This window comes from Astatotilapia calliptera, chromosome 14 (genome assembly GCF_900246225.1).
Source record: "Astatotilapia calliptera chromosome 14, fAstCal1.2, whole genome shotgun sequence".
Taxonomy (NCBI): domain Eukaryota; kingdom Metazoa; phylum Chordata; class Actinopteri; order Cichliformes; family Cichlidae; genus Astatotilapia; species Astatotilapia calliptera.
The window spans coordinates 22,790,697-22,813,500 of record NC_039315.1 but is presented as its reverse complement, the minus strand read 5'-3'; the positions used below and the strand labels follow the sequence as shown (position 1 = coordinate 22,813,500).

The 22,804-nt window shown below is 39.1% G+C and overlaps 1 protein-coding gene across 5 annotated transcripts in view; it reads right to left on the bottom strand.

The window, feature by feature from the left end:
- The window catches only part of st3gal4 (ST3 beta-galactoside alpha-2,3-sialyltransferase 4), a 41,165-nt gene that overhangs the window by 11,002 nt on the left and 7,359 nt on the right, over positions 1-22,804 (bottom strand). For 3 of the 5 annotated variants that reach the window (XM_026191634.1, XM_026191632.1, XM_026191636.1), the window contains exons 2-5: positions 10,835-10,902; positions 6,857-6,926; positions 858-939; positions 392-481 (exon numbers count right to left, since the gene is read on the bottom strand). In XM_026191634.1, the coding sequence (XP_026047419.1) occupies positions 392-481; positions 858-939; positions 6,857-6,878 (194 nt within the window). In that variant the 5' untranslated portion in view covers positions 6,879-6,926; positions 10,835-10,902. Of the gene's footprint in view, positions 1-391; positions 482-857; positions 940-6,856; positions 6,927-10,834; positions 10,903-19,639; positions 19,690-19,824; positions 20,403-22,804 lie in introns of those variants that run through there. The other 2 variants (XM_026191633.1, XM_026191635.1) reach the window with 2 other exon arrangements.

Below are 22,804 nucleotides of genomic sequence, written 5' to 3'. Positions count from 1 at the left end.
GTTAGAGAATGTGAAACAGGGATTAGTTAACAAAACGGGCTAGACATTATCAAGTTATAAAAAAAATATGTATATGTCATGAAGACATTGTTAGCCAAAATTAGTTTTTCACATTAACTCCCTCTCTCTGGCTTTTTATCAAGACATTCCACTGGAATGACTGAAACTTACTGTAACCATTATTTAGATGGAAACTCTTCTTTTAAACATAACTCTTCTTCTCTGTAAAATATGCTTTTCTGTCATGACTGGTACAGAGCAGTCCAGTTTCAAGGAACTCGGCACTTTATGTTCAAATAAAAACACTGCTATACACCACTCCTTTAATAAGTCAGTTTCCCCAGAAAAAAGAAAAAAAGAAAAAAGAACACACAGACATGCCATTACTCACTTAAAGTTAAGGCTCTCCCATTTCTTCTGGGTTAGCCAGCCACCACACAGCGACTTGCTACTGCTGGGAGACTTGCTGGTGCCTCCATAGCTGAAAGACAGTTGCCACAGATGGCATGAAAACTACTGCTGAATCAGTGAAAATGGAAAGTGCCAGTAATTTAGTCCAAAATGCTCAAAAAGTGCAAAAATTGCTATGTGTGAGGCTTTGGTTGACTAGCAGCTCAGACCACTTTGTGAATAGGCTGTCTTCTCAGATTTTAGTGACTCAGCGCTGGCCAGAAATCCTGCGAAATGGGTATTACTGTGATTCTGTGACTCAATACCAGAGAAATTAAGAAAGAAAGAAAGAAAGAAAGAAAGAAAGAAAGAAAGAAAGAAAGAAAGAAAGAAAGAAAGAAAGAAAGAAAGAAAGAAAGAAAGAAAGACAGACATGTTTGTGTTAGAGTGTCTTTGTGTGAGATTACCTCTGAATCAAGGCATACGAACAGTAGAACATGACAAAGGTGACGAAGAACAGGAGAACTGGGAGGAGCCTAGGCCACCATACTGGAGCAGACAAAGACAAAAACAGAAGCAAACATATCAGGGTATAAAAGTAGAGTCACCTGAGAGACAATGCTCAGTCTTCTTCTATGCAAATTATGATGTTTGCTTTTTCTGACGTGCCATTTTGAAACAGGTGTACGGGCAATGCCAATGAAACTGATTTTCATTCAAATATCACTTTCCAAATTAAGACAAATGCAAAGGCTTATAGGAAACTGTCCATCTGCTAGGATTTATTTTTAACAGCAAAGAGTGAAGATCACAAATTACGATACGATGTTCTCAAAAATGGTTTGAATTCTTTAAATACACTGAAAAAACTTGCAAATCTCATAAACACATATTTTATTCACAACAGAACACATAACAAATGTTTAAACTGAGATATTCTACTTTTTCATGAAAAATATTAGAAAACGATGGCAACAAAGGGCTCAAAAGGTCAGTGGTGCTAAAAAGAAACAGCTAGGGGAACATTTTGCAACTAATTTGGTTAGTTGACTACATGTTAGTTACATGATTGGGAATAACAAGAGCACCTTAGAGAGGCAGTTTGACAGAAGTAAAGCTGGGCAGAGGTTCATCAATCTGCAAACAAATCTGTCTACAAACCATTTCTGAAATTTGAAAGTGTAAATACAGGTTTAAGATCAACATATGCTCCAATCCAGAAAATGTGTCTTTCAGGAAAGGTTGCACATATTTTAGCAAGACGATGCTAAACCACATACCACCTCTGTTACAACAGTTTCATAGCAGAAAAGTACATGTGCTGAACAGTATGTCTGTGAAGGTTCTCAGTCATCCAGGTCATTGTAGTCAAAGGAGCTTGCAAAGAAAAGAGTCTGGACTTCTTTAAGTTGCTTGAAGACATTTCACCTCTCATCCGAGAAGCTTCTTCAGTTCTAAGGTCAAACATGTGAACATTGGCATCCCCTTTTGAGGATGTCAATGTTCAAATTTTGGACAGAGAGGACAGATGGTTTGAAAGAGGAGTGAAAGAAGCCATCTATGTCCACTGTGAGCGACCATCTTTGAACAGAGGCGGTGTCTGCCATCTATAATCCAGTTTTGAGTTACCTCCCCAGACGCCTTAACGCCCACTCACACCCTGGGCCATCTGACCTCAGGAATTCGCATGATAAGGTGGGGCCAGGTTTCACAATGAGCTCACCCGAAACCCTGGCTGATTGGGACCCACACCCAGTTTCACACCTTGGCTCAGGCGATTAGAGGATCATCAGGGGGTCCTTTTGTCCCTCTGCGGGGGGACACTCCCACTAGGTTTAAATCAGGGACTCCCCACCATTTGACCTTAGAACTGAAGAAGCTTCTCGGATGAGAGGTGAAACGTCTTCAAGTAACTTAAAGAAGTCCAGACGCTTTTCTTTGCAAGCTCCTTTGACCATGTGCTGAACAGCACTCCAAACCTTTCATCAACTGAAAACAGTTGATACATCATGAAACCAAAAATACAACGAAGTCAAAGAAGAAGAGAAACAAGGATACTACACAGTGGTAAACACAGCTGTTACCCAACTTTTTTGAACGTGCTGCTGCCACCAAATTCAAAATGACTTATTTTGTTCATAAAATGGCAAATTTCTAAGTTTCAACATTCAATATGTTTTCTATGTTCTATTGTGAATGAAATATGGGTTCATTGCATTCTCTTTTTATTTAAATTTTACATAGCACATGTATGGAATGAGGGTTGTATATGAGTATCATTTGATATACTGGACTTATGTTAATGTGCATTTGGGAGCATCAAAAGTTTTCTTTTTCTTTTTTTTTTAACAACATCTCCATGAAATTACTCTAAAGCAGGGGTCGGCAACCCTAGGCACGCGTGCCAACTGTGTCACGTGAAGGGTTAACTGATGGCACGACCATAGCTGGACTGGCCATCAGGCATACCAGGCATTTGCTCGGTGGGCCGATGATTTTTTTTTTGTAACGGTATAAATGAAAGGTGGTGGATTGGCCAGTTGCTGGCCGGTGTGTAAAAATAACTCAGTTGTTTGGTGGTGGCTATGGCGTAGCTTCCACAGATTCAGTAAAATTAACAAGTGGTGGAGGCTGGCAGGTGGACGAGGGAGAGGGGAGGCAGGAGGAGGAGAAACCCGAGGCGGCCACTGGTCTGAGTGTGAACTGAACTTCAGGTAAGAAGTTATGACTACAGTCCATCTGGGTCAGATATAAACCAAGTTTAGGTGGAGTTTATTTTCATTGTGCTGACTTTTTACAGTCAGTTACAATAACTAGCTAGCATGACGGAGTTTCTATACAGCTGGGTGGGTGCTATGATGTTACTGATAGTGAACTTTATTTTATTTATAAGGTTAGTTAGTAGAGTTGCCAACTGTCCCGCATTCAGAGAAATTATTACGCATTTCGTGTTGAGCTGAGAAGGGACGCAGTTTGTCCCGGACTTCAGCTAGAATGGAAAAAGACACAAAGGTGGAGTTATTCTGTCTTTACGCTGCACAGCTGCCTCTTCTCTCATTCTCTCTCTCCTGTTGCTACTTTAATCATGAAACTGATCAATGATCAGCTGATTGGCTTTTCTCTCTTGTTTGTTTATCGCCCACTTTGCGCCAGAAAGAGGAAACTGAGGAGCTGTCCGCTCAGCGCAGCGTCAGCACCATGGAAATACACGGATACATCCGTAGACTCGAGACACAATGCGTTTTTGGGACTTTCAGGTGTATGGACCAATGTTTTCTTTTCTGATCAAACCAGAAATCTTTAATGAGCAGCTGGATTTGTCTCGCATTAACTGGCTGAGTTAATACCAGTTAATGCAACATCGAAGCAGCTGGAATCCACAGCTGTGCGTGTTCATGGAGCTTGCATTTTCACCAGCTGGACATCACTACCTGACAAGTTTAACTGTCTTCACAACATTGCAGAGGCCTTATTGACAGTATTTGGCTCCACATATCTGTGTGAGCAGATTTTCTCTCACATGAGTGTTAGAGATGGCACGATACCACTTTTTTATGTCCGCTACCGATATCATAAATTTGTATATCTGCCAATACCGATATGAATCCGATATAGTGTATTTTTTAATCAATAAAACTGTTTTTTAATATCTTGCTGCATTTTTTATAAGTTCATACTCAAGTTTAAATAAACAACAACACTAAAGCTATTCCGTTATACCTGTATGTAAAAAATACACTGCATCCAAAATATTTCATAGTTCAGCAATACTGATAAATCTAATAAACTTAAACCTACACAATCCTTCCTATTCTGGTATTTTAAAGAGCACTTAGCAGAAATATTAAGCAACCTAACTAATAGGGTTGCAAACTCCCAGCAAAAAAAAAAAAAGGAAACCACCCCCCACCCTCCACCTCATGATGCTTAATCAACGTAATCAACTTTAATTTGATGCAGTGTGAAAACAAAAATGCACAGAATTAAATTATTTTTCAAGAATAATTAAATAGATTCAACATCTTTCTTCAACAGAACTGCAGACTGCACAGATGGTATCTTCCCAAAGGAAAAAGTACTATAGCTTACTAGGGTATATTAGACTTAACAGTTACTATATACAGTAATGGACTTCTATACATTTTACATCAGATTAAAACTTTGGGTGTAAGATTCAGATAATTATTTATTAAAAGCTCGACATTTTAAATGAGAATAAGAAAGAAAAGTATGTCTTTGTGCCCCATTTTCCCTGTTAATGCCCTATCGGCCCCCCTGGCTAAACTTTGCTAGATCCGCCCCTGCACAGTTACCAGCCGTCAGCTACGTAGAAAAAGATCCTGGTGTAGAAAGTAATATTAAATAAATTCTAACAACAGCTTATCAAGCTTAAACGTGCTGCTGTTGTTCAGCTGCTGGTTTCCTCTTTCTGGCGCGAATGTGTGCCAAAAACAAACAAGAGACGGAGTCGCGACAGGAAAGCCGATCAGCTGATCATTAATCAGTTTCACGTTTGAAGTAGCAGCAGGAGAGAGAAGGAGAGAGAGGCAGTCGCTCCATATATTGGTTGTTAAGCTTAACGCAGGAATGCTTTACAAACATTCAGAGATGAACTTACACACTTGCTTAACTTCTCTCTTGGATAACTTCCTCTGAGTTTGGTAGTGAGGCTCCAAATACACACAGCCGCTCTATCATGTGAGCACACTGCTCCGAAGTGCAACGGTTATGGGCCGAGTTACGCCGTGTCGCAAGTTTTGTGAGGTGCTTTTTTGATATTTAATGGATCGGATTACATTTTTTATTTCTCTCCGATATCCGATCCAGTAATTTACGTCAGTATCGGAACGATACCGATACGTAATATTGGATCGGTCCATCTCTAATGAGTGTCCTCGGGTAGCTGTCTGAATGCTGGACACTCGGAGACCTGTGTCTCTGAGTGGGAGACCAGAGATCAGATTAATATGTGTATTAACAAACATGCCATATTGGCCCAGTTTATTTTTCTTATCATTGTTGTGAGGAGACCATAAATAGCATTTGTATTTTTTGTTGTACAGTTAATTTGCTGTTATAGAGTTCTTGTTATGGATAAAAAGTGTCTTTTTTTGTTTCAAAATAGCTGATAACTATTCGCTGATAGCTGCCAACATCTGCAAACAAATATAATTCTATAAAGTGGTTCTATATAGTGTGTAACTGTTAATATAGAGCATTATTAAATTTATTGCTAATACAATCATATGGTACACTGACTTCTGAGGAAATTTTAAATGGCACTCGCCATCAAAAAGGTTGCCTACCCCTGCTCCAAAGTTTGCTGTGCTTGGACTTTCTTCTCATCAGGTTCAGTGGTAAAGCTACACTGTACAGTAAATAAAGGTTTTTTCCTGCTAACTGGACTAATAGCGGGAAGTTTGGGGCAATTTAAGGTGTGATTAAATATTTTAAGCTTCATCTATAACAAGGCATTGAACAATAAACCCAAGGACCATTAAAAAGAGAGTTTGGAAGGTAATTTTAACCACTGTCTTTCTGACAGTTAGATAAGGACTCCATTCAATAATAAATTACAGCCAGTAAGTGCTGCACGGTGTTTGAAAACAGATAAATATACTTAGCCTGACTTAGCCTGATGCAAGTTTAAAAGAATACGTTGTAGTGTTATGAGTGGTTTATGTGCAAAAATACATGCAATAAATTATACACGGAATACATGGAAATTGCTACAAAATTCATTTAACGCTAAAGTTTTTAAAGTGTAAAGAGAAAAGCCAGCAACAGCCTTTGGTAACATTTTACAGTGGTTCGAAAAAGTGTTTCCCCCCCGTCTTAAATTCCCTATTTTTTTGCATATTTGTCACACACTTATATGTTTCAGATAATTAAACAAACGGTAATATTAGATAATATAAGATAAGCTGAGTCAAAACAAAATGTAGTTTTTAAGTGGAAAAAGTTATCAAAACCTATCTGGTCTTGTGTGAAAAAGTAATTAACCCTGCCCCCTTGTTAAATCATGAATTAACTGTGATTAAACAGGTTTTTTGTAAAGCTGAGTTCAGTTTCACTAAACACACTCAGGCCTGATTACTGGCAGACCTGTTGAATCATTCAAATAACAAGGCCTGGACTGCTTTAACTAACACGATCTGTATGCTGGCTTAAACAGAATTATGGTTACTGTTTGACAAAGACTCACTGGTAACCAAATTGTTCTGATGATAAGTGATAGTACTGATAAGTTCTACAATATTCAAGAAGTCCAGTTTGACCTCTCAGTATCTCACATTAAACAACAGTGAATTTAGGGCATGTTAAAAATCCCAATCCTCAAATTTGCTGTTCACACAGAGAAAATCATAAAAAAGATCTTAAGACAATAAGTTAAAAAAATGCAATGAAAATACAACAACAGCATCAAAAAAAATAAATAACAATCACAGAGAGCAAAAAGGCTTACTTTTAGTTGCCTTCTGGGACATCTTCACATGCTCGCTGAGCCTCTCATGACTTCACAATATGTGGTCACCCTGATAGTAGGTACAGGAATAAGAAAGCTCAAATATTTGCACATATGACACTGCCTTTACTATAAAAAAACAAAACAAAAAACAACTGAAAATGTGATCTGAAAGTCAAATGACATGAAAACTAAGATGTAGAGCATTTTGCACACATATGTAAATGTGTTCAAAGCATTTAAAAAAAGAAGGATCACAACGCGTTTCACAACTACAAGCAACAGCTAAAAATACTCTAAGTTAAAATTAAAACACACAACAGTGTGCACTAGCTAAAAGCAAACCTATACAAATAAGCCTTGAAGCGCTCTTTAAAACTTTCAATAAAGTCCAGAGATTTCAAATGTATTAGTAGTGCACAAGGTTATTGTAATTAGCTGAAACTAAACTAAAAACTAATCACAAAAAAACCATTTTAATTCACTAAAATAAGTATAAAATTAGACCTTTGAAAGACTCGTTAGAAAATATAAAACTTTAATAACTCTAATAGTGCATTCCGTAGTTCACAAGCTCAAAGCTCATAATCTGTTTTAGTTTTCAGTCTAGAACAAAGTGAACCACCAAGAGGTTTAGGGTAAAAGACCAAAATGACCTGTATGTACTGTATGGATGTAGGAGTTACAAAGGTTTTGATAAAACCAAAGAAGAGGCTGTGAAAAATTACATAACGTCAATCACTTTGATGCAGTTCTCACATCCAGAAGTTGTCTCACTACTCTTAATGCAGTTCTCAAATCAGAAACACTTTTCTCCCCACTCAATTGCATTTCTCATTATTTTTATCTACATATACTTCACAACTAAATATATTTGTAATTATGCTGATGCACTTCTTACTTGAATCTCACAACTCATCAAAACAGCTTGTACTTTTGTCAGTCAGAACTGTAGATACTTTATTTCCTTGCATTTTTTCTCAGTTGCTTTAGTAATGTTTAGATGTAATTTCTTACATCAGAAACGTCATTCTCACCACTCTCCAAGCATTTTTACAATTTTTTTTATACTTTTATTAAAAGGCATCTGAAGGACTTTCAGACCACGAGAAACAAAATTCTTTGGTTTGATGAAACAAAGATTAAAGTCTTTGGTCTGGATGCCAAGCATCATGTCTAGACAACATGTTCTCATCCCAACTCGTCACATACCCATGCGATAAGATAAATCGTCAGGATGTTACGCATTCAGAGGCATGAGAGCCGTTTGGAATGAATCTATACATGCAAATGTGTTTTACTCTCTGATCATGAATTGCTTTGGAAAACACTATCTGACTGGGTTAAGGTTATGGTTAGGGTTAAGGTTAGGGTAAGGGCTGGAGCGTGTGTTACCGCTGCGAGCAGCATTCTATTGGATTCAACTGAGAATCTGGAGCGTATCATAAGGACGCCAAAGGGTACCTTTCGCATTGCTATGAGATGCCTCGGGACATGACAAATTGCCGGTATGTCACACGCTAGGAAAGAGAATGCTCGGGTCTGGGGAAAACCAGGCACCGTTCATCACTGCGGAAATGCCATCCCTACAGTAAAGCATAGCATCATGCTCTGGGGATGTTTTGCAGCACCAGGAACTAGGACAATAGTGGGGGTAAATGGAAAAATGAATGCAACAATGTACAGAGACATCCTTGATGATAACCTGCTCTACAGTGCTCTGGATCTCAGAGTGTGATAAAGGTTCATTTTGCAATAGGACAATGACTTGAAGCACACAACCAAGATAAGAAAGTATACAAAACTAGTAAAAACTATAATTGGACCATGTCGGATTCATAATAAACTGGTCACTGAACAAAAGGATATAGTGTCATTTTTAGCACTTTGTGCTTGGTTCAGTAATGCACATCTTATCTATTATCTGATTTGTGACAGAAGCCAGAGTCCTTCAGAAACAGTTTAGCATGCCTGCCCATGCTTCAGAATCAGCGGAAGGAGTGCAAAGCAGAACGTCTATTTTAGGATACACATGAGTGCACATGCATTTGCTACATTAACAGTAATATAATACTGGTACAAATTTCTTAACACTACCACAGGGTTGCTCTGCAGATTGTACTTCTGGAATAGACTGTAGGCCAGTCAGGGCACCTACAGTAAAAAAAATGGTTATCTCCCAACATGAAATTTAATATAATGCTGCTGCCAACTGAATCAGGGACGAGTTATATATGGGTAACGCCGTGTGTGTGTGTGTGTGTGTGTGTGTGTGTGTGTGTGTGTGTGTGTGTGTGTGTGTGTGTGTGTGTGTGTGTGTGTGTGTGTGTGGATATGAAGCCAGCTTCCTATCCAGCTCCAGATCCTGTGTTATTGTTCAGGAAAACACAAAAGAACTGAAGAATGTGGACAGGCGCACGCTTGTAACGCAACTGTATTTTCTTTGATAAAACACAGTTATTTTGTTTTTTCCTCTCCACCTCACTGTGGTCTCCTGCTGTCCACAGAATTACAGGATGAACATGTTCTACGCTTGTACTCATTGTTGTGCTGGACTGTTGTGGAGCCATTTGTTTGCTTCAGATGTTTCACTTAAATAAACTCAGTTACTCTCTGAACAAATTGATTTGTTAGTTCAGACATGAACTAAAAGCTGCTTCCCCGTTTCCTTTGCTAACCCTGCAACTATTTCAACAGTTTGTTTGGCAGTCGAGCCATAGTTTAAAAAAAAAAAGACTTAAGAGTTAAAATTGAACAGATCTTGCAGACATTACAATGATGTCAGATCGAAGTACTTCCTAAACACTGCCCGGATGTCACTGTTAGACTTTCTAGCAATACAAAGTTCAAGAATTGTTTTAGCATAAAAGGAGACAAACTAAAGCTTTCAACTCACAACCTCACACTTTTGGGCTCTGCACTATCCTACTAAGCTGATTAACCTGATGTTTATGTGATGCCATTCCTGAGTTTTTGCTGTTGACATCGCAGACAGAGAGGAGATAACTGTAACTGTAAGAGCCCTATGTGTTACGTTCACTGTGGACTTTCTGACAGAGCGCTCCACAGGGCCGTGTGTTAACACCTCTGCTTTTCACTCTGCTGACTCATGACTGTGCTAAGTCACACAACCTCAACCACATCATGAAGTACGCTGATGACACAACTGTGCAGGACATGATAAGCAGCAATGATGAGTCAGCATACATCCCACCCTCGCTCATCATCAACGGCTCTGCTGTGGAGATGGTTTGGACCACCAACTTCCTTGCACATAACTGAAGAACTCCTTATCAAAGATATCTCAGCAGAGAGTGAACTTTGTGATACAGCTGAAGGAAGGAAGCTTCCCTTCTCCCAACCTCACCACATCCTACACAAGCACCATCAAGAGCATTCAGGCCAGCTACATCACTATCTGACACGGCAACTGCAACGTATCTTGCCGCAAGCAACTGCTGTGGGTAGTGAGCATTACTGGAGCCTCACCCGCCACTACAAGAGGATGGAATACATATTGTGATTTACTGTTATGTTCTGGCTAATGGTATGTTCTGGTGCTCAAAACAGAGACGTACAGCTTTTGTGCAATCTTAAAAAATCCACAAAACTCTCTTAAAAACTCCTACAAACAGCTAGAATCATGCTACTTTTGTGCTCACCGCAAATGAAACATTTTTATTGATAATTTCTTGAGATCAAATTGTCCAGATCAGCTAAATTGCCACTTAAGTGACATTTTCAGTGATACAGTGACATTTTTCACACTTCTACATTCAAAAATGGAAATACTGCTGTACGGAACATTAACAGAAATTTGGTTGGGTATGCAAGACCGTTTTAAGACTTTTTAATGCACCATAATTACACATTCTCCTAACAAACGTCTTTATTAACACTTGCACACTGATCACTAAATGAAACAAAGCTCCTCAGGAACCAACCAGTGGTTTAAAACAAACAAACAGGACATCTTACCTTTTTCTTCTTTCATTTCAAAAGGCTGGGTCCTCAGTTGTTCCTATGTAATCAGTCTGGGATTTTCCCTGCAGTAAAATGAAACTGCGATCAGTCATATAAAGGCAAACAGAGAAAGCCTGCACAGTAAACATATTAACTTTGATATCCTTTTCTCCTCGTCTCCAAACTAACTAAAGAACCATGTCAAAATTCCAGCTATGAAGAGAAAGTAAGCAAACTAAATAAGAAACATGGATAGCAAATTACTGTATTGCTGTGGGATGAATGAACTATAGATGCACAATAGCTGTCTGCGTGAGATACAGTCTAGAGGAAGGGTGGAGCGATGGCAGAGTGGAGAAATAGGCTGACTGGTACTGAAATAAAACTTCCACAGGATGTTAAGGGCAAACAGAGCAGAGCCAGATGAAGGTTTAGTCCTATCAGAAATGCCCTTCACCACAGATGCTCCTTAAAGTATCACTGTAAGTCTAATCATGGATCAGGAAAGAAATCCAGACAGACCACTTAAGAGGCCAGTCACAGACTGCAGTGATTATAGATGAGTCAGGCAGCTACCACGGAAAAGCACAGGGGAAGTAATTCCAGCAACAGTACTCCATGGGAAATTTGTTGTCAGTGATGTATTGGTTTAAACTGTTTCCACCAAAATTCTCAAGGAAAGTCAGGGCTGGCAAAGCAATACTTATCATTAATACTTAAGCTAATGTGATCACTGGTTAAGATAACTGCAACATATGTGCTCTGTATTTAAGGTTAGTTAAGGTATTCAAGGGGTTGGGAAGCTCATCTTGTAACCAGAAGGTTGCCGGTTTGATCCCCGGGTCTGTCTGTCCTGGTCGTTGTGTCCTTGGGCAAGACACTTCACCCTACCGCCTACTGGTGTTGGCCTGAGGGGCCGATGGTGCGATATGGCAGCCTTGCTTCTGTCAGTCTGCCCCAGGGCAGCTGTGGCTACAGCTGTGGTTTGCCTCCACCAGTGTGTGAATGTGAGAGTGAATGAATAGTGGAACTGTAAAGCGCTTTGAGTGTCTAGAAAAGCGCTATATAAATGCAATCCATTATTATTTTTATATTACTGTGTTACAGGCCTTGTGAGTAAGAATATGATCAATGGTAATTTCACTCACTCGTGTTTGCCCTGTTCATTCATTTTTAACCAGTGTGAGAACATGTCTTCGTACAGACATCACCATGATATCCTTGTACCCCGGGCAGATTCAATTGGGTTTGTCATTTTCATACTTTAGCAAACAGATCACAATAACTACAGTAAACTTACATAATGTAACTGGATCTGACAATTAAAATAAATATTGTAATTTTACCATCATGTCGTGTCAAACTGTTAGGCAAAAAACAGAGAGCAACAGTTTTTAATGCAATAGTTGGAATCCACAAAAGTCAACAAGTATTTTAAAACACCCTGAGGAAAGACTCCTACAAACAGCTAGAAGCACGCTATCTGTATACCTCTGGCAGCAATAAGCATACTTAAGGGTCTTTTATGCTCACTGTAGAGTAAGCATTTTGAGTGATAGATGATAAAATATCAAATTGTCTGGATTGGCTAAGTTGCCACATCAGTGACATTATCATAATTTCAGAATGTACAGTAGATCAGTGATTCCTGAGATTAGGGACAAAACAGGCTTTAATTTTCTAAAATATATTTTTTGATTTTTCAAAAATATATTTAAATATAATTGTTGTACAAAGTTTGGCTGTCTCACCAAGTTTTGGTCCAATCTCCCAGGTGTAACATTTTTTAATAATTTATGGTTTTTGCTGGAGAAGTACAGGGCTTTTGTGCCTTTCCTTTATGAAAAACTCTTCCTTCAACTCAGGGTGGCTGTTAATTTTTTTTCTCCTTTTTTGATACTCCCTGCTCCTCCTCTTTCATTCCATTACTGACAGGTTCCCCTTAGCCATTCTAGCCTGAAATGTACCATTTTGTAATTACTATAATTTTTCTGAACCATATGCATTTATACAGATTAAGGATCAATATTCACAACACAATTATGTATTAAGCAATAGAAATGCTATCCGGTCTTTAAGTCTGATGTCATTAGCCGTTTCCAGGTCCAAACTCCGCTGCATATCCCAAAGTCAAAGGAACTCAGCAGCATCACTGCGAGTTACAAACTATCTAAATTCTTTCATCTTTAATAAAACGATCAGTGTGGCTGAGTTAGAAGTTAGCTAGCTGGTTTCCACCTACATTCCAACATAAATGAAGACAGAAAACTAAACAGCAGTGACTTTTGTCAGGTTACTGAAGTTGGACTAGCTGGTATATAATGATGTGCTAGTTGATCGCTAGCGACACAGCTATGTTAGCGTAACATAAACCAGGGTAGGGCTGGGCCATATTATACCATTCACAGTAATACCGGTATAATGTTAGGCAACGATAGGAAAATGAAATATCGCGATAGAATATGAGTAAAACGCGCATGCGCAGTGCCTTTGTTTTCATACGCACATGGCCGATTGTTGAGTGAAACAGATGAACCAGAATTGGTTTGTAAAAATGGTGCAACTTCAGTGATGTGGAACTGGTTTGGTGTTTGTCCATCAGATACACGACAAAGCACATGTTTTTGCAGAACATGCAAGCGGCTATCGTTATTGTCGTATTTGTCGGACTAAGATGCTCTTAAGTCTTGGAGTAATCTGGGTCCTAAACTCCGTATACTTCAGGTCAAACGAACACTGCAGCATCACTGAGTGTTCAAAACTGTCTAAATTCTTTCATCTTTAATAAAACGATCAGCATTGCTGCTTTACCAGGTGTAACTATGAAGTTTAACTTCCAGGCATCCATGAAAACAAAATTTATTACATTTAACGAAGTTAGAAGTTAGCAGGAAGCTAGCGGAAGTTAGCTCGCTAGTTTCGCTAGTTACCTAAGCATGATATAGCATGTTCTGACAGAGATTTCTGAAAAAATTCAAACGTACAGCTCTGCTATCACTTCCAACATAAATGAAGACAGGAAACTAAACAGCAGTGACGTTTGTAGGGTTACTGAAGTTGGGCTAGCTGGTATATAATGATGTGCTACGTGATCGCTGGCGACACAGCTATGTTAGCATAACATAAACAGTGAAGCTGGAGGACGAACACTAACACTTTTCCACTTATAAAAGTTAACGCGAAGGTTCCTCATGGTTAGAGACAAATGCAATCGCATGGCAGGATGCTGTAAACGGACCAAACTTCAGTCAGGAGAACAACTAAGATAATCCATCCACAATACAAGGTTAGTCATTAATATACTGCAACAACATGGGAATAGAGCAGCTGCCAGAGAATTCAACATTAATGAATCAATGGTACAGAAGTGGAGGAAGCAAGAAGAATGAGTTTAATAAAGTTTGATTTATCTGACTGCTTTGTTTCGCTTAATGTGCGTTATAATCCCGTGCACCAAAAAATACGTACTGCACACTGCAGTTTAATGTTGCAAAGCACCTCTTTTTAACTTCAGTGGATATTATACATAGTTATGCTCAGGATATGTCAGCCCATTTCTACTGGAAATGCCTTTTGGTTAAACTTTCAGCAAGGAATTTGCATTTGCATTGTTACATTTTTATAAAGCTTTAATGTACATAAAAACCAGCTTCTTGTTTAAGTGAAAATAAATGGAAGGTTGTCTTTTTGCGCTAGTAATGTTGTGGAGTTGTATTTTGTCTCGCATCAATTATATCGTCAGTTATATCGTTATCGCAAATTTTCAAATATATATCGTGATAAATATTTTTGGCCATATCGCCCTGCTCTAAACCAGGGGCCTCAAACTCGCGGCCCGCAGACCATTTGTGGCCCACATCACCTCTATTTGCGGCCGCATATTGATGTGAAGAAATATTTTTTTTAAATTGTTATACGAAAAATGATTTAAACGACAGCATAGTGTTACAGGCATGGCCCTTTAAGACTGTAGCCTCATGGGCGGTGTAGTCCTTGCTGCAGGGAAAACGTGTGGGACCGCCCCTCCCGCTGTGTGTGTGTGAGCGTGAGGGAGGGAGAAAAACAAAAGTCGACATCATCACTTAAAGACCAGCTCTCGGGGCAGAGATAGCTCAGTAGACGCCACATAATCGGAAGGTTGGGCGTTCAAATCCAAAGAACAGCGGTTATCCTGGATTTGTAGCTGCCTACTGCATCACTGAGTGAGTGGGTTAAATGCAGAGGACTAAGCATTTTCCTACAGGATTAATAATGTATACATAAACAATGAGATTCAAGATAAGGCAAATTCGATAATATTCGACACACCTGTAAAGCAGAAATATCAGTAAAATACACAGGAAGTAATATGACTGAAATATTAATAAAAAATAACTTAATTTAATTGATGAATAGCACACTTTTGTGGCATTTGTCAACACCATTAGAAAAAGGGTCAACACCGTCAGACAAAAATCCTGATGGTGTTGACATCCGATGGTGCTGACAAAATACCCTACTTTCTCTCATAACACATCTTTTTCTGACAGAAGCCATCTTGTTTTTCATCAGTTGCTTATGACCTCTACAATCCACCTAAATGAAGCTTTTTTTACAAAAATAAAAAATAAAATCTTGCATTTCATCGACTTTGGTGTAGACGCATTGTTGTTACAGAAAGGTATGCCATAAATGAAATAAAAATTTAAAAAACTTATCACAGCAGTGACCTCATGGCATGTGTATCAAACAGGAAGTGGTAAAGGGGTCCTCAGAGTGTAAGCTACCCACAATAATTCCTGATTTTTTTGTACTTTTAAAAAAATCTGATGGTGTTGACAAAAACTCTGGACACAATTTTAATCACTTAAAAAATATGTAAAAACAAATTTTCAATTGCATATTTTGATATTATATAAGTTATTGACTTAAATACTTCGTGACGAGAGCCATGATGTTTAATTTTACATAACTTTTAGTTTTTTTTCTGTATTTTAATATTATCACACCTGCTTCTGGACAATGGATTTTTAAGGTACTGGTAATGTATTGTACCATTAAAAATAAATATATATGTATGATAAAATGCAAAATCATACTTTTGTTTTATACTCATTGCCTTGGTTTGTCTTTTAGTCAGTTGAGTTAACACTTATATGCATATTTTTTACCCCAAAATTGGGTTTTATCTGGCGGACATGTTTTGTCCCTCAAGAATCACTGAGATCTTTGTTGCCCTTTCCTGTGGTGGCTCTGTTTTCATGGTTACCATTGTTGCCTCAAATTTTTATCATCTCCCCTGTGCTTGTAAAAATTATTATGTGAGAGTCAGCTCTTATAGCCTTGTAAACATAGCCTCTCTAGCCTCTCCATACACTCCCTTGATTTTATGTTTACAGCAGCTTGAGCAAAGTCTTTAAAAAATATATGAGATTCAGTGAATATTAGTAACAGACTAGAGAATATATGCAGGAAAGAAAATAAAACATTTCTTCATCTTCCTCCTCTTTGCCACCCCTCCAGCTGGTGACGCCCTAGGTTGGCACATTGTTAGGCAAACCCAAAATTAAAGAGTTGCAAGCTTCCATTTTAAAGTTTCAATTTCAGTAGCTTGGCTGCTAGACCTAATCATATGCATAAATTACAAGACAGTAAATTGTAACTATATATTATGCGAAATGGACAATTTAACAGTAATTCTTGAATACCAGGCCTCCCTGACGCAATATTTATGGTAATTATGGGACCAACACGGTCAGCGGGAAGATAAAAAATTGTCCAAAATGGCCTTTTTCCTCTAAAATCCTTTTCAAATAACAGGTTGTTTCCCTCAACCTCTAATAATACCGTAATGGATTGCATTTATATAGCGCTTTTCAGGACCCCTCAAAGTGCTTTATAATACCACTATTCATTCACTCTCACATTCACACACTGGTGAAGGCAAGCTACAGTTGTAGCCACAGCTGCCCTGAGGCAGACTGACAGAGGCGAGGCTGCCATATCGCGCCATCGGCCCCTCTGGCCATCACCAGTAGGCGGTAGATGGAGTGTCTTGCCCAAGGACACAACGACCGAGACTGTCCGAGCCAGGGCTCGAACCGGCAACCTTCCGATTACAAGACGAACACCCAAGGAACAGTGCTGATTTTCTAACACTGGAATATTTCTAACATTTTGAGTTATTTTCCAGCGTTAGAAAATCAGCACTGCTCAGTGTTAGCCATTGTTAATCTTCAAAACTGACTAGGTTACTTTTAAACATATAACACTGTCAAAAGTGTTAATTTAACACTCAACAGTGTTGTATTTAACACTCAGAGGTGTGGACCCATATAGACACTCTCCAGTAGAGCTGGGCGATATATCGAGTTTTTAAAACATATCGATATATTTTTATACGAGATATAAGATGTGACAATATCCTTTATATCGATATAGTCTATGTTACGTTATAATTATAGTTGTGGAGCCGCAAGTTTGCCTCTCTTTCGTCCACTTTTGTCTCTACGCAACGTTACTCCGCCTCGCCTTCACTGAAGACAACTCCCCCTCCTCCCCCATCGCTTCACAAGCAGGCAGCGACAAGACGGACACGGCAAATCTCCGTTAACGAGTTACTGCGCATCGCCCCATGCGTGGGGCTGGACGGCGTCAACGTGCTAACGAGCTAAACATGCTAACGAGCTAACAGCGCTAACCCTAAAATCCTTTCATTCTCTCAAAAGTTGATAGCGCGCCTTATGTATGAATTCTGGTTGTGCTTGATGGCAGCGAACTGATTTTATGTGGTACACGGCGCTCAGCAATCTGTCAAAAATGTTTGAGTACGACTTTGGTAAGCTACGGAGCTGCACCGCTTGATAGATTGTCGGCGCATTACGGCTACCGAGGAGCTTCGCGGAGTGATATGTACTGTGCATCAACGTAATATTACCGTATTGTGTGTGTATAAGGACCATAAATGGCACCTGTAAGAGACGTGGTTATGAAGCGGATTTCAAACTCCAGGCTATCAGTCACACAGTAAAACTTGGGAACAGAGCAGCTGTGAAATCTGTCTGTCTTTGTTATTACGCTCAGCGTCTTTTAGTTTACATTTTGACTGCACAATTGTGAGCTCTTTGTTTAGCACAAAAACAACCTTGTTTTCTTTTATTTATGGAGCATTATTATTTAATGAATGCTCATAATTTAATTTTGAGTAATTTTTCATGTACATCTGTGCTGTATGTTAATAAAAGTGCCTGTGTGACATCTGGGACACAGCTTTGACTAAGAACTCTCTTTTTGTTCTTACTTTATGGCTTAAAAAAAAATCGAGATATATATCTTATATCCCCATCCAGCTAAAAAATATCGAGATATGAATTTTGGGTCATATCGCCCAGCCCTACTCTCCAGTGTTAATTTAACACTGGAGATTTTGCTGTGTACATCTTTTTTTCTAGTTGTTTCAAGTGGCAACATGTTTCAAAAGACCTAAAGTATTCAGTTTCAATCTGTTGCTATAACAGCAATGGCATAAAGGAATATTGGAAGTAAATACTTGGGTGTTTTCCCATGTTTGTCAGTGTGTTGTACTCTTGGAACATGAGGAAGTACCTCCATAACAGGAACTTCTTCAAGGCTGCATGATGGCTCACATCGAGGAAATCAAATCTTAATTATACAAAATACAAATTTGCAGTACTTAACGATGCCACAAGACAGTCTTCTTAACTTCCTCACACAGAAAAAAAAAAACAATTATGGGTTATGACACGAAAAAACTGACACATTGCTCAAAATTAGAGTAATCGATATGCTGTAAACACCATGTATGTGTGTGCGTGTGTTTGTGTGTGTACTTTTGGAAATGAATTAGGTTTTTATTGTTTTATTAAAAGATCCAATTTGTTTAAGTTTTATTTCTGGCAGCAGCTGTCCATTTCCAGCCTCATTGACCATCCAATCTCTCATTCACTACACAGTTTGACATCTGCAGGCAATTATCTACACATATTATCTCCACCGTGTGAAGAACAGACATGAAGGCATCTGCACGCTGCACCCTTCTGCACGTATACAAAAAAAAAAGGATTTCCATGGTGACATGGCTACTAAGTGTCATACACAAACAACAAAATTAATTCCATCAAGAAGGTAAAGAGATACCAGATCAGACAAAAGGAAGCAGCTGCGTAAAAGTAGGCCTTCATTTAGACTTGCATAAGAATGACTTACAAAATTTCATAAGCTCGGAGCTCTAAATTCATGTCTGATTTGTTTACGTTTTTCGTGTGTTGACCCTGGGATAGTGTACAGTGTTTGGAAGGGCAACGTGGGAGACTTAATCTGAGTGTTGAGGAGTAAATGGAAAATATTCGATCTGAAAGCGAACCAAGATATGCTGTAATTAATGAGGTATTTAATCTGATGTTTCTCCTACAACCACTGGAATAAAGAAGCAACATTAAAAAAAAAACCCCAAAGTAAAACAAGTGTTCTGCGAACGTCCTTCTCTATCGTCTCTGGTACGGCTTTTTTAACAGAGACATATCTAACGCGCAATTGACCAAAGTACACAAGAGTCCTGTGGGCACTGCTTACACAGGCTTTTCCCAGTTCCATCCCAGCTTCATTTTGTTCCGTTGTGAATAAAAAATAAAATAAAATCTGTGAAAAGCTCCTCAAGCTTTCCAGTGTGCTTGCAGGGTCAGGGAATGATTAGGTTTGCCTGACATCAATGTTTTGGGGACAGATGTGTGTTTATAATATTTTTTGAGCCCAGCTTTGAGCCCAGCTAATTGATTCAAGCAGAAATGAGTCAGTACTGCAGAGACCATATTTAATGATTACCTTCAAGTTGCCACACACTTCATATCATTAATCTCGATTATATATGATATCTGTAGAAGAAGAAAAAACTAAAGTCACTGCCATGAAGGAGACTAAACACAGAAAAAGGACACTGCACTTTGAGTTTGCATATAATAAAATGTGCTTTGTAAATACATTTTCCATTCCCATCTAATCCTACATACTCTTTCAGATGGTTGACATTGGAGACTCCACAGCCATCCTGATCTAAAATTCAGCCATGCCTAAACTACCAAGGAAACAGAACAGGGAAAAAATGAAAAAGGGAAGTGTAACAGGAATGGATTAGTAATCCATTTAAAGCTACTCTCGCCTGTTCTCTTAGTCACAGAAGTTGCAAAGGTGTGTAGCTCAACATGACGCAAGCTCCAAGGGAATTTAGTTCGTAAAATCCCATATAAGTGTATAATAAACCTTATCAATGACCTTTGAATGCAGTCAAATATTAGAGTCCAAGGTTATTATGGCAAATATTAAGGAGTATGAATGCAGGTACATCTTCAAAAGCATCTTTCAATCATTCATTCATTCATCATTGCAACTTTTACAGCATGACATTTACTGCCCTGGACAACAGCAAGTGGGAACAAGGATGTCGTCAAAAGAGAGGTGTGCAACTCTAATGCAGACTGATATTCTGATGTTAAGATTTCAGGAGAATTTGTACTCTACTTGAGTCATCATGAGCGGCTCTTTTAAACGGGGAAGCTCAAGACTTACAGTGGGGCAAAAAAGTATTTAGTCAGCCACCGATTGTGCAAGTTCCCCCACCTAAAATGATGACAGAGGTCAGTAATTTGCACCAGAGGTACACTTCAACTGTGAGAGACAGAATGTGAAAAAAAAATCCATGAATCCACATGGTAGGATTTGTAAAGAATTTATTCGTAAATCAGGGTGGAAAATAAGTATTTGGTCAATAACAAAAATACAACTCAATACTTTGTAACATAACCTTTGTTGGCAATAACAGAGGTCAAACGTTTACTATAGGTCTTTACCAGGTTTGCACACACAGTAGCTGGTATTTTGGCCCATTCCTCCATGCAGATCTTCTCGAGAGCAGTGATGTTTTGGGGCTGTCGCCGAGTAACACGGACTTTCAACTCCCGCCACAGATTTTCTATGGGGTTGAGGTCTGGAGACTGGCTAGGCCACTCCAGGACTTTCAAATGCTTCTTACGGAGCCACTCCTTTGTTGCCCGGGCGCTGTGTTTTGGATCATTGTCATGTTGGAAGACCCAGCCTCGTTTCATCTTCAAAGTTCTCACTGATGGAAGGAGGTTTTGGCTCAAAATCCCACGATACATGGCCCCATTCATTCTGTCCTTAACACGGATCAGTCGTCCTGTCCCCTTGGCAGAAAAACAGCCCCATAGCATGATGTTTCCACCCCCATGCTTCACAGTAGGTATGGTGTTCTTGGGATGCAACTCAGTATTCTTCTTCCTCTAAACACGACGAGTTGAGTTTATACCAAAAAGTTCTACTTTGGTTTCATCTGACCACATGACATTCTCCCAATTTATTGTATCATCCATGTGCTCTCTGGCAAACTTCAGACGGGCCTGGACATGCACTGGCTTCAGCAGCGGAACACGTCTGGCACTGCGGGATTTGATTCCCTGCCGTTGTAGTGTGTTACTGATGGTGACCTTTGTTACTTTGGTCCCAGCTCTCTGCAGGTCATTCACCAGGTCCCCCCGTGTGGTTCTGGGATCTTTGCTCACCGTTCTCATGATCATTTTGACCCCACGGGATGAGATCTTGCGTGGAGCCCCAGATCGAGGGAGATTATCAGTGGTCTTGTATGTCTTCCATTTTCTGATGATTGCTCCCACAGTTGATTTTTTCACACCAAGCTGCTTGCCTATTGTAGATTCACTCTTCCCAGTCTGGTGCAGGTCTACAATACTTTTCCTGGTGTCCTTCCAAAGCTCTTTGGTCTTGGCCATGGCAGAGTTTGGAGTCTGACTGTTTGAGGCTGTGGACAGGTGTCTTTTATACAGATGATGAGTTCAAACAGGTGCCATTCATACAGGTAACGAGTGGGGGACAGAAAAGCTTCTTACAGAAGACGTTACAGGTCTGTGAGAGCCAGAGATTTTCCTTGTTTGAGGTGACCAAATATTTATTTTCCACCCTGATTTACGAATAAATTCTTTACAAATCCTACCATGTGAATTCATGGATTTTTTTTTCACATTCTGTCTCTCACAGTTGAAGTGTACCTCTGGTGCAAATTACTGACCTCTGTCATCATTTTAAGTGGGGGAACTTGCACAATCGGTGGCTGACTAAATACTTTTTTGCCCCACTGTATTTGTTTAGGCCTGCTCTCAACCAGCGGATATTACCGTTGTCTTTTTGTATTTGTATATTTATTTGTTGCATGCTGTTTGAAAAGTGTTATAAGAATCTATTTTACGTTCTTACTTACTTACATCTTCCAGTTCAACACAGTCGTGCTAATTGCGCTTATATTAATGCCGATTCTTAACAAACAACAACAACAACCTTTATTTATAGAGCACATTAAAAGCCTAGGCATACCAAAGTGCTTTACAAAAAAACAATAAAATAATACAGTTAAGAGCATTAATATCAAATATAATAAGAACAGCAGACAATGTTCACAGTAGAAAGCCACTAATAAAATGGACTGCAGCACATAGATTATAGCAGACCCAGTGCCGCATGATAGAGAACACCAAGAATAAAGGAATAGTAAAAAGTTAATGCAATAGGTCGCAATATTTTCCAGTGTGTTCTTCTTTTTTGCTACTGATCCAAAATCCACAAGCGGCCTCTTCACATCAGCAACCCAAAAAATAGGTCAATAGGACTTTGATCACGCTGATCATCACAAAAGTCTGTTTGTTGTCCCAGTCAATGACTAAGTGACCAGAGTGATCACCACAAAGGAAAAAACGGGCATTCGCATCTAAAAAAAAGATTACGTGTCATCAATGAGTGAAACAGACAAGAACAAAAAAACACACACTACGACTTTGCTTTGAAAGTTTGCATGGCTGTAATATTACTGTGGAGCTACACGTCTAAAACAAGCTCAAACAGGGAGGCAGATAATCAGGAGACGTCGATCTCCACGATCTGAATTTATCAGCTCCGACCAAAAGTATA